We start from the raw sequence: 12,157 nt of genomic DNA, 5'->3' as shown, positions 1-12,157 counted from the left end.
CAAAGTATAGTACTCTTCAATGTGGTGCTTGGAGACCTTCTTTGTAGAGTAGCGCTTTACCCTGGCCTTGACAACGGGGTTTTGCGCTGACCAATTCGGAGGTGTTTTCTCATCAAAGCAGCCTTGAAGGCAGGGATTAATAAAGTTATCCTTATATATCATGCTTATATATATCTATAGCAGTATAGTCTAGATCTACTTATATGAACTCGATCCAGACTATAATTATCGGTATGTAGGAACACCATGAGACTATACATATAAATTATAGTCTATGCATGCAATTTGTAGATCTAGATCTACTGAGTTTTTTAGCCTCTCAGGTGTAGCTACTACTATAGATCTATGGTGGTATCTTGAACAGATTGCAACACCCACTCTATTCAGTTTGAACATAATTATAATAATAATATGATTGAATATTAGTACTGCAGGGGATGCCGACACCGGTACTCCTGGTACTACTGATATGCTTGCCTGCATGTGATGACATGATTTTATAAAGCCTAGCTACACTGTATGATTAACACTACACAGTCAGTTACAATCGGAATATGAGTATGATGATTCTAAGTTTCAGGCACTTCTTGGTCACTGTCACCATTTTCAAAGTCTATCTCATACTCTTCAATGTGGTGCTTGGAAGCCTTCTTTGTAGAGTAGCGCTTGACTCTGGCGTTGGCAACAGGGCTTGCGTCTGACCAATTTGGAGGTGTCTTCTCATCGTCATCTCCGTCCACTTGACTCTCGACAACGATATTGGGGTGACTGAAAGTAGACACTCCTTCTTCAGCTAGTTGTGCTTGACCCGTGGATGTTAGCGGAATATCTGTTGGTTTCTCATCATTATTGTTCAAATCAATTTTCTCTGGGAGTGGGCCAGCCTCAGAATCGAGATTGGCTGATTTGCTGTTCGTGTTGACTACAGCAGATGATGCAATGGTGGTGCCCGTCTTAGTCTTGTGAGTACGAGTTCCTGTTCCCGCAGAACTTGTGTTCTTATACTGTGAGGGGTGGAGGAGCTCGGACTTGTAGCGGCCACACGATAGAAACTCTCTCCATGATTCACGGGCCTCTGAGTTGAAGACAACAAAGAACAGAAAGATGTAAAAGCCTTGGAATGCTACAAAGACAGTGAACAAAATTTGGAAGACAGTTCGAACAACGTTGCTACCATCAATACTGAACGTGAAGACAGCAAATAGCCAGGTGAGGCCGAACAGGAACATAACACCTGAGATGCTCACAAGGAGTCTGAGGGCAGTCTTGGAACTCATTTTTTCACTTGATCTCTCTATTTTTCCGCGAGTGTGTTTTAGGAGGATGACAATGACCCAGATGAAGATGACCATGTTGAAGAGGATAATGGCAAATATAGGAGCCAGGAAAGCACCAAAGAACACTCCAGGATGCTTGAGGAAGCAGCTGCATACAAAAACACTCATCAAATCAATGCACTTAATCATGCATAGCCATATAAACATGCAGCACTGTAATTGAATTACTATCGACTTGCAATCCAGACATTGTACGCAAAAACAATTAAGCTCACAATCCTCCAATGACATCTCCAGTGGAGGGGTCCACATTCCTAGTGATGATGAGGTCTGTCTCGGGAGTTGTCCCGTCAGCCAGATCAATGATCATCGGGATGAGGACAGGAATCAGAGGGAACACTGTGGGGGGGGGGGGGGGGGTGAATAATGCATGGTCGATATTTAGGAGGGAGGAGGTGGGGTGAATTGTTACTATAGAAACTGAAGCTGCTTTGCTACGGCTGCCTTGTGGGTCATAAGCTTCTAGAACAATAAAACTTAAATTATGTAACTCTAGGGCTTGCACTAATCAGTCCAGCAAATGGTAAAGTGGTACCACTCTTTCAAAAATGCTACTATATACGTCATGTATACCTATTAGCAAACTTATACATCAACCTCCAGTGTATAATTATGTAAACTAGTGTATAGACTCACTTCGAGTGAACTAGAATCTGATGAAAAGGTTGCACGACAATTTAATGCATAATACTGAGGCCCTTGATACTACATACTGTATACCTATTTGCAAACTTACACCAACAAACTAGAGACAGAATGACAATAAACTTGGTCGTGATACTCATGAAGACTATGACTAGTTTCTGAAACATGAGCAAGGCCTCTGCCCCCATCCACATGACGGCCACCAGAGAGAAGTAGTGGATGAGGATGGACACAAACACACAGCCTCCGTACACCTCGATACGTTCAATACCCACAGCAAACACAATGAGCATGCACAGGATGGCTATGGACAGCTGGATGTGGTACTTCGAGTTGTCTCTCTCCCTCAGTTTTCTGCAAAACATAGAAAACACAGCTAAACTTTGTCCACCAAAAAAATCCTAAAAGCCTACAGACAATGGCACACTACAATTATGAAAGATACTTACTTGAACAAAATTAGAGTGATAATTGTGACCACCAGTCCTACGCAAGACAGCGCTACGCCTATGTAGCTTATAAAGGAGAGCACCTGATCCACTATCTCATTATTGACACAGTCCTGAGCTCTTTGGCAAATGTCCTGAGGGCGAAAAAAAGTACAGGAGACTGAATTATACACCCATCACTGCAGCATATACTGCATGGCCATGGTCAGTGAACTTACAACGAGCACAGCAAAATTGGTGAGATGGGTACAGCTGCAACGGAAAGTGGTCTCATTCACCACTTCAGTGGTACAACCGTCTGTGATCCAGCTGTCAGTGACGAAGTCCCAGGACACACAGCGAGCAGTGCCGAGGTTAGCCTGAAGGAACAGTACAATGAAGAACTTGTACAAGTAGGGATACACAAAATGAATTTAGATTGGCAACACTGATTATGAAGAGACAGAAATTGAGATGGGTCCTTACACTTGCGTTCTCTGATAGAGGTAGCAGGCCTAGTGTGATGACTACAGGGGGATTGAGGGGAACATCGTCACCAAAGTCAATACCAGGTCCCACGGTAGCGGCCACAATAGGAGTACCCACAAACGTCTCCTGCACCGTCACGTTGTCCCTCACTACAGCTGACAAGTTTGTCGGCAAAAGAGCGGAGTTTTCATAGAGTGCAAAGTACACACCGATGATGCGTCTGTCAGCTGGTACCTGGTTGAAGAGCGAGGGTGGGAGTGCGATGGAGGCGGAGACTCCAGCTGTGGGGGGGGTGGTGTACTAGGAGATAAACAACCAACGTATATATACATACCTATACGGGTAAAGTCTTCTGTTCTTCCTTCTCTCATAAATGTTTCAGTTGCCCCCTGAACAGAGCAACAAGCAGTTGTCAACAGCTGCACAGTTATTGTACATGCAGCTACATGTAGCTCTACATTCCTAGCTCTACTGATACATTAACAAAAGTATATATTCACCAGTTCAATGACAATTGTGAAATCAGTGAATTCCATAGTGAGGTTGGACTGTTGTGCAAATTGTGTTGCCACCTCCTCAAAAGATTCAACAATTCTGTATGTAGGTGGTGGTACATGTTAATACGTACATGTCAGTCTTATTCAACTATAGCTATATAATTATAATTATGCTCTCTGAGATCAACTTATTTGGCAACAGAAATCTTTTGCTAAATTGTTGCTACCATCACAATGTTCTAAGAGGAGCATTCCGTACCTGGAGGTGGTGTCGACCTCAAGATTGGAGGGCTGCCATTGTATGAGGGAGTTCAAAGTCTGACCCAAATTTGTCACCACCTGGAGATCAAATAAACAACAATAGTCAACCGATCGATATCTTGTTTCATAGATTTATAAAATCCTAGCATACCGTTTCATTAATACGAGTATTTGTGGTGTTGGTCAAGTTAGCGATGTTGTTCAACACGGTGGACACATCATTCAGAAACTGCATGGTCTGAAGGAACGTCCTGTTCTCGGAGAGGGCAGCAAAGGACGACACAACCTCACTGACGTTGGTGTAGGTCTCCACTGATATCTAAAAAAAGTTATTAACAAGTTTGTGCATGAATAATGATTTTATAATTATCAAAACTTACTGTTTGGTTGACAATATCCTCAATTGGAGCTGTGTGTGTTGGGAGGGGTTCAAACATAAGCACACGAGCAATAACTTAACAGTTTAATATACTCTGGCTACTAAACAGCTAAGCTTGCACACACAGGTGATATAACTGTATATGCAGTACACTATAATACTGATGGTGATTATATTCAATGTATAATACTCACACGGACAGTTGAGTTCATCGGACACATCGGGACAGTCGGCAGTGTTAAAGTCACACACTTGAGCCGGAAGGATGCAGTCTACACTGAGTCTCACCGTGTTGGCACACAAACGACTACCCAATCCAAAATCAGCCGAGCAGTTACCTAGGAAACAACACAGTTAGGATTGCAAAAAAGCTAACGGAATTTCTCTAGTATACAAAAATAATGTTAATCATAGCCATGTACAAAAATAAGGAATATGCCATTCATTTTGAAAAGCTTCTAGAGCTATAATTATACAGCTAGAATGCATATTTTGGCCTGAGTGTAAATCTTACGATCATTATCCAGGATGACTAGTGTGTGACGGAGGTTGACTCTGGCCACTGTGGGGGAGGAGCCTGAGTAGGAGAAGGTCACCTGCTCAACAGCACGGTCACTCTCCCCGTCAAACACAGCATCGTCCACAATGTCGACATCGAAGCACGCCTGAGTGGCCCCGATTTGGAGGGTCAGTGTTAGGACAACAGGGAACCCGTTAACATCCTCGGCAAGCCCCCCAGCAATGTTGTAGTCAGTGCCCTCTGCAGGGAAATGGTGATAAGTGGAAGTGGGGGGGGTAGTTGAACATCTTTCAACTGAGTTTTGATGTTCCAAATTCAAAATTTTTATGATTTCTGAAAGCTTAGAAAGACTTTTCATATGTCATGTTTAAATTCAAAATTTTGTTTTTGGACCCTAATCATTTTTCGCCTTTGGATCCATGGTATTGGGCTGAAATTAGCATCTCCCAAATATAAACATTGATGGTACCATTTGAAAGATCTCTTTCTAAGTGCAGAAAATCACAAAAGCAGTGAAATTGGATTGACAGAACTCAAGTTATGGCAACTGAAAGAGTCCCGGAGCCTTACAGCTATAGTATATATAATACATACAATAAATAGTGATCAAGTTAATTACCAACTCACCACTTGCAAGTGCTATATTTATCTCAGTGTCAGGGGGGCTGTCAATTAACAAGCCGGGGAAAGTTGTGAGATTTATGTTAGTGGGTGTGGTTATCTCGCCGCTAATGACGGCCAAACAGATAGTAACAACACCATCTCCCTCAACAGCAATACTCTCAAGACTAGTGAATGCCACCTGAGCCGGTTCTGTGCGTGGATGGACGGTATCACATGACAGGCATAGGATATCACATGACCTAGCTCATAGTACTCACCGATCACTACAATATTAAATAGTGCTGGCGTGTTCACCAGTGTTAGCAATGTCCCTAGTCTCGTAGCAACTTGAGCAGCTGTGGTCACCTCGGTCTGGTCTGGTCTGTTATAGTGGACTATCTCACACTCGATCCTGTCCAGTCCTCTCTCTACATCGATTGGACTATTGTATGGAAAGAAATTAGTCAATTTTAGTGAGACAAGCTAGATTAAAGTGTTCTTACCTCTCAATGAGCGCACAGCTACTCACTATCTGCACTCCGGGTGTTCTCTCACTTATCAGCATCTGCAACTAAAAGGGAGAGGGAGGTGACAAACTGTGTGTATGGTTGGTTACACCAGGGAGGGGGAGGGGGACTGCGGAACACACACATAAACTATACTATATACAACTAGTTCCGAGACTCTACATGAACACTAACACTCACTGATTCTGGCAGCTGTTCGAGGTTGATGGGCGGGGCAATAGTAGCCAAGTTAGGAAGTTGTGCGAAACGCTGAGAACTGAAACTTGACATCTGAAGAAATGCAAATTCTGGTGGTCCTTCTCCAACTATGTGCGTGAGTGGGTGGGGGAGGGGTTATATATAGATACGTAACCCATGGCAACAACATACCAAGTACTTCAACAGTGATGTTCACAGTAGTTGTATTCACTCCATTAAACGCTGAACAAGTCGATGTTCTAATCCCCCCATCAAAGACAGGTTCATTGAACACTCTACGAGACTCTAAAGGTAACTGGGCCTGGGCAATCACCCTCTTCTTGCGCAAACCAGGCAAACCACCACCTGGTGAAAAAGACGCTAAAGGATTTGTGTTTAAGTCAACTGCACATGAGACGCTAGGCATATAGCCAGTCTCCACTCGGTAGACATGATCCACGCTGATTGGTGACACGTATACCACAGGAGGGCCTGTGGGAGGAGCAGAGGGATCGTATTATACAGTGTGTTTACAATCACTTGGCTAAAGCTAAGTCATTTGCAGGTAAGATAACTTTCGAGAAGACTTACTGGGACAGGTGACAGTCGGCTGGTTGTCAGGGTTACAAATATCCGATGGTTCGAACCCACAGTTCCTAATACTTGCATCTGATAACCCACAAAATAACGCCCTATCATACGCTGGACCTGTTTCGGACAAAACCTCAGGAAATGATGTAATTGTAGCCAGTGTAGGTGGGTTTACGAACCCAAAGAGCCCAAAGAGCTGACTACAGGCAGCAGTAGCAGCATTTTGTTCGAAATTGCTGTTACTACATGTTCTCTGCCAGATGCCGTTATTGCAGATCTCAAACTGGCCGGAGTAGCCACTAGCTCCCCTGTAGGTGAGTCTCACGTCCATGTCTGTGCATCCATTAGACTGGTAGTCTGTGGGAGAAGGGAAGAGGGAAGCTAATTATACAAACACACACTACTGTTATCTGCTCGACCCCTAGAGGCCGCCGAAAAGAGATGCATGAGACAAGACAAAAACTCGAATCAACTTCTCACTTTTTCATCAATAAGATTGCACAGTAATTAACATACTAATAATTGACACTCACCATCGCAACGCACTCCGACTATGTTAAATATGCTATTAAATTGTGTTCCCAGTTGAGGCGGGTCGAGGAAGGGGGTGGAGCCAGGGCAGTCCATGATACTACTCTCATTACCAGCACAGGTGAAACCATTGCTAACAAATGGCAGAAGTTCATCATCATACACAGCACCAAAGATTGGCATGGCTCCTGTGTGTGTGTGTGTGTGTGTGTGTGTGTGTGTGTGTGTGTGTGTGTGTGGGTGGGTGTGTGTGTGTGTGCGTGTGTGTGGGTGTGTGTGTGTGTGTGTGTGTGTGTGGGTGTGTGTGTGTGTGGGTGTGTGTGTGCGTGTGTGTGTGGGTGTGTGTGTGTGTGTGTGTGTGTGTGTGTGTGTGTGTGTGTGTGTGTGTGTGCAAGTGTGTGATAACTCTGGTGCAAATGCACTTTGGTATACATGTATAGACAAATTGGAATATTAGAGGTGTGTGTTTGCAAACAATGAAATTGTGATTAATAGAACACCATTCTACTATTATTGTACTACTAAAAATACATTTCGATGCCTCGGAGACTGACCTTGTGCCGGGTATCCCATCTCTCTACAGACGACAGCTGCATCTCTGTTGGTCCACCTGTCATCGAGGATGGCCCCCCACACTCCTCTGTAGCATACCTCCACACGTCCCTCCCTCGACTCCAACCCATCACCAGACACCACCCTCACACGCCCATCAGTGCAAGTCTCAGCTGGATACATGTATAGACAAGAAATTGATGTGAGTATGTATAATTATACAGCTATAGATTAAGTATAGTAATTATCTGCAGTTGATCCATAGTATATGCAGGTCACATGAGCCTCGGCTGAATTACATTGCATTCACATGTATACATCCAGCCCTATATCATACCTCTGCAAGTGAGGGAGGCTTGTTGACCCATAAGATTAAGAGGAGCTGATTCCAAGCTTACGGCACACTCTGAGAGAGATGTGTCTCCATCTGTGCAGGACACTGTAACCACGGTGGTGGTAGGCAGCCGACTGGTGGGGTATGGGTAGCCACCTGTATGTGTAAGGTGTGACGAATGTAATGCAATGTTTCAACACTGAGTCCATACAATGATCTCTCTAAGGGAAGTGTTTTTGTTAATTATAAACCCTTACTGGCACAAACACACACACCTTTGCATTCCTCATAATTATTAATGTGGTACACATATCTTTAGGGAGCAAAGGGCATACTAAACATCATAAATTGCTCATAAGGACAGTGGACACAACACACTGATTTATTATGAAAATAAGGAAAGCACTACATGTACTGTACATGCTATAGCAAGAGTTCTTGGCTATAATGATGATACCCTTAACTACTATAGCATGCCTAATAAACACTTGAAATGAGCACACACACTTACCACAATGATTAACACAATAGACTCAAGTTGGCCGCAACACATGAATAAAAGTGTTGAGCACTGTGCTATATGGGAAATGCTCATATATACACTTAAGTAGTAAAACAGATAACAATTGTCCTGCGTGTACACATATTCAATTTAAGGAACGTGTAATGCTCTACGCTTTACTGGTGTGTTGCAAAGATTCTGGGGGAAGGGGATTTGCAACATTAGCTATCTGTATCTATACAGTGGCTCTGGTACAGCCTATATACCTTGCCCGGGATGCAATAGACAATATAAACAGCGCATAATTATATCTAATGGACAGAACACTTTCATGATTGGTAGTTAGCTAAATCAATATATATAAAGTTGAAGATACTCAATCCCTAATTACATTATGAAGGTGCGTATGTGTGTTTTATACTGTAAGAAATGTATGAGCTCTTGTTTGCAAGTAAGCCCACATGCACATGCATGCAATGCATGTGTACTCTTTCAACATATTTAATGTTCACACATGATGCAGCCTACCTTGCCCTAGCCCACTCTCCCTGCAGAGTAGACTGGCCTCCAGTATAGAGAGTCCAGTGGCACTGACTGGGACACGGTTGCCATTCATACACACTCTCACAGCTCCCTCTCTCTCCCTCACACCTCCCACCAAATCAACAGACCCAGGAACACAACCTGCATATGTGCAGTGCAGAGAGAAATTAGCTATGAGCAATGAGGTTAAGGTAATTGCTATTCAGAACCATAGCAACCTCGATTATAAGGAAGGCTATTAAATGACCTTTCTACAGCAGCACTAACTAATTTGACATTTATAGGGAACTATGAATTCATTAACACCACAACAGTGTCACAGAGGCCCTGATATGCAAAATCAAACAAAGCACTTGACTCTCTGTGGTGGTATGATCTCCCCCGTACACTTGCATGACTTCACATCCTGTGCACATACCATCAGGAGGGCATCCTTGAAACTCGTCTACTCCCAACACTTGACTAAGCCCAGGTAGCCTGCCCACACAGTCAGGGTAGCCATCGCATATCATGCTGGAGTTCAGACAGGTGTCTTCTGAAAGACACGTGTACTGGCCCCCAGGGCAAACTGCATGTATGTAAAGAGATACGGGATGACATTACAGTTGACCAAATTAGCTGCTATGGCTTGAGTAGGGCACACAGTTTAAATTCAATATTAAGAGCAGACAAATTACAAACATTTTTTAGTTTTAGGCCTGCATGATTACCTGGGCAGTTGGTCTCGTCAGAATTGTCCACACAGTCTGTAAATCCATCGCACACTCTCATCACATCGATACAGTGAGTGGAGGCTTGGACACGATCAACACACAAACTGCCATTACCACAGTTCACTGCACAAAGTACATGTAGCTGTACGCGTACGCTCTATATTATTATATTATATGCATGCACACATGTGCACAACATCTATAAATACATTGAAAATCAAAGCTACATCTGTAACTTTGTGGCTATACAGCCAATCCCTTTGTTAGTGAAACAACAAACATTGGTATTTGGTCTTTGAGTATGTAACGTGAATAATACAAGATAACTTTAGGACTATATGAATGATATGCACTGCAATAATAATGATAACACAGACTCACTGTCATTGTCAATAAGGAGGATTCTTTGCCTACGAGGAGATCGCAGGGAAGAGATTAACTCAAAGATAATTTCCTCGGTATTTTCGATATCATCATCGTCTAAAAGTGTGACATTGAAGCATTGGGACGTCTGGCCGGGGTTAAAGGTGAGAGTCAGTGTTTGAATCTCATTATCCAGAGGAGGTGTGGTTATAAAGTCGACACGAACTGTTGAGAACAAGGTGGTGAGTCATTGATAAAGTGAAGCTATCATGCACTTAGTGCATGCATGTTCTTGCAAAGCTTCCAAATCTCATGCCAGTATAATTTATAGGTGATGATGACTCACATGTTGCTGATGGTGTGGGTGACTCAATAGGTGGGATTTCTAACCCGATGATCAATGGCACTGTGATAACTCCACTCTCCAGCACTACACACACTTCTGGAGTATCTCCCTCAACCAAGTTCATTTGAGGCATCTCAAAGTTGAATAAAGCTGCAGTCAGTATATATAGAAGTGTATTCCAATGCCTATTTTGAGTATTTTGAGCTAATTATTGGCTTGCATTCAACTACAAACAAAGACTTGAAGGATCAGCTAGCTTCTTTGATACCATCATCTTATTCCTATTTATAGGTGGCCTGCCCACTCACGTTCAGTGCGTCCTGCACAGTCTACTGCAGCATTTGTATTGCCAATACCGAGCGGGCATACAACATTTGCTGAGAGTCCACCGCTCACACTGGTGCAGTTGAGCAGGTCCGGCTCAGTACCAACACATTGTGCACCATTAAACACTGGTCTTCCGCCTCCATTGGGGAAAACATTTCCAAAGGTATTCACGTATGCAGACGGTTCTGTAGCAATTAACAAAACGTCATAAAATACTGGTACTCTTATAACAAATGAATAACTTACGTTCCATTAATCCCAGCTGCCTGCACACCACTTGTGCATCAGGTTGGTCCCACTCAGCAGTGCAGACAGACCCCCAGGCTCCCTGATAACAAATCTCCACTCTCCCCTGTTCACTGTCAACTCCACCAGTCAGTCTCACTGCATTCTCAGTACAAGGGATGGATATCATTCTAATAGACGATCCTGGGACAATTCTTGCGTTTGAACTACTCGAATTCTCCAACTGAATTTCAATTGTTTCTACGTCCTCTGTATTGTCACCATCATCGACAATATACACATTCACACATACTTCCATGAATCCATCAAATGAGACGAATGGTGGGATATCATAGTCATCACCTGCAGGGAAAACTGAGTCACATGCAGCAGTCCACATGTATATATATACTTTATACACAAGTAACATTGAATTGAGGTGGAGGTGGTACCTGATGCTGTGGATTGTGGAAGCACTCGTAAATCAACAGAAATGGGGAAGGGTGACGAAACACCCTCAGCTACCATAATTGCGTCCACACAGACGGAGACATTGAATCCTTCAGGTGCAATCACATCACCCTCCACCGGTCCAAACCGGAGATCTACGAGTTGAACTGCATAGTGGAGGAGTAGAATATTAGTGGGTTTTCAGTACAATAAAGGGCGTGGCTCACCTATCAAAGTGAAGTTGGCATAGAAAGCCTCAGGGGATCCAGGTGGTGCACAGGTTATATTGAAAAAAAATGGAAAGACTTCTGGGGAATCTCTTGGGGCAGGGACAGTCAGAAAGCTGTCAAAGGTCCCAGTGGTTGATGCAGATATGCTATAGCCCTCGATGATCAGGCTGCTTCTGAGTTCATTTCCATCGATGTACCACTGAATTTGTACTTGCGTATCGTTCACTTCAACAGAGCATTGAAATTCAGCACTATCCGGGAATGTGTTTACCGTGCTGCCAGCTGGAGGATCTGCACAATGACAACGTACATAGCTGCTGCATAGGGCTGAATGCACTGACTACTTGTGTATTGTATAACTAAGGCCTATACTGAGCTAAATGAGCTACAACCTATTAGACCTTACTGGTAATGATTGATGTTACTTGTGATAGAGTTCCTGTAGTAAGCAAGCCCAGTGCTGCAGCTAATAGAGCCACAGCTAGTCTGTACTTGGCCATCTTTGTGTTCTCTATAATAAGTAGTGAATATCTGGCCAATGCATGGGCTGACACTATAATTATAGGCCACTTCTGGCAATAAGAAAA

The 12,157-nt window shown here is 43.4% G+C and overlaps 1 protein-coding gene across 1 annotated transcript; it reads right to left on the bottom strand.

Moving 5' to 3' along the window:
- Positions 1-410: 410 nt before the first annotated feature.
- Positions 411-12,150, bottom strand: LOC135349126 (uncharacterized). The gene is made up of 32 exons (XM_064547618.1): positions 11,977-12,150; positions 11,568-11,861; positions 11,343-11,507; positions 10,912-11,253; positions 10,647-10,850; positions 10,339-10,488; positions 10,011-10,217; positions 9,627-9,752; positions 9,335-9,484; positions 8,902-9,057; positions 7,875-8,027; positions 7,540-7,710; positions 6,988-7,173; positions 6,455-6,811; positions 6,056-6,355; positions 5,867-5,991; positions 5,663-5,730; positions 5,438-5,601; positions 5,184-5,369; positions 4,551-4,796; positions 4,231-4,374; positions 4,038-4,066; positions 3,809-3,976; positions 3,656-3,735; positions 3,400-3,493; positions 3,234-3,288; positions 2,897-3,180; positions 2,650-2,790; positions 2,432-2,565; positions 2,074-2,336; positions 1,553-1,676; positions 411-1,425 (listed from the first exon to the last, which is right to left on the bottom strand). The coding sequence occupies exons 1-32, from the start codon at positions 12,068-12,070 to the stop codon at positions 570-572; spliced, it is 6,216 nt and encodes a 2,071-aa protein (XP_064403688.1). The 5' UTR covers positions 12,071-12,150; the 3' UTR covers positions 411-569.
- Positions 12,151-12,157: the final 7 nt, after the last annotated feature.

The sequence above is a fragment of the Halichondria panicea genome, chromosome 15, assembly GCF_963675165.1.
Source record: "Halichondria panicea chromosome 15, odHalPani1.1, whole genome shotgun sequence".
Classification (NCBI taxonomy): domain Eukaryota; kingdom Metazoa; phylum Porifera; class Demospongiae; order Suberitida; family Halichondriidae; genus Halichondria; species Halichondria panicea.
This window is presented reverse-complemented; position numbering and strand designations above follow the sequence as displayed.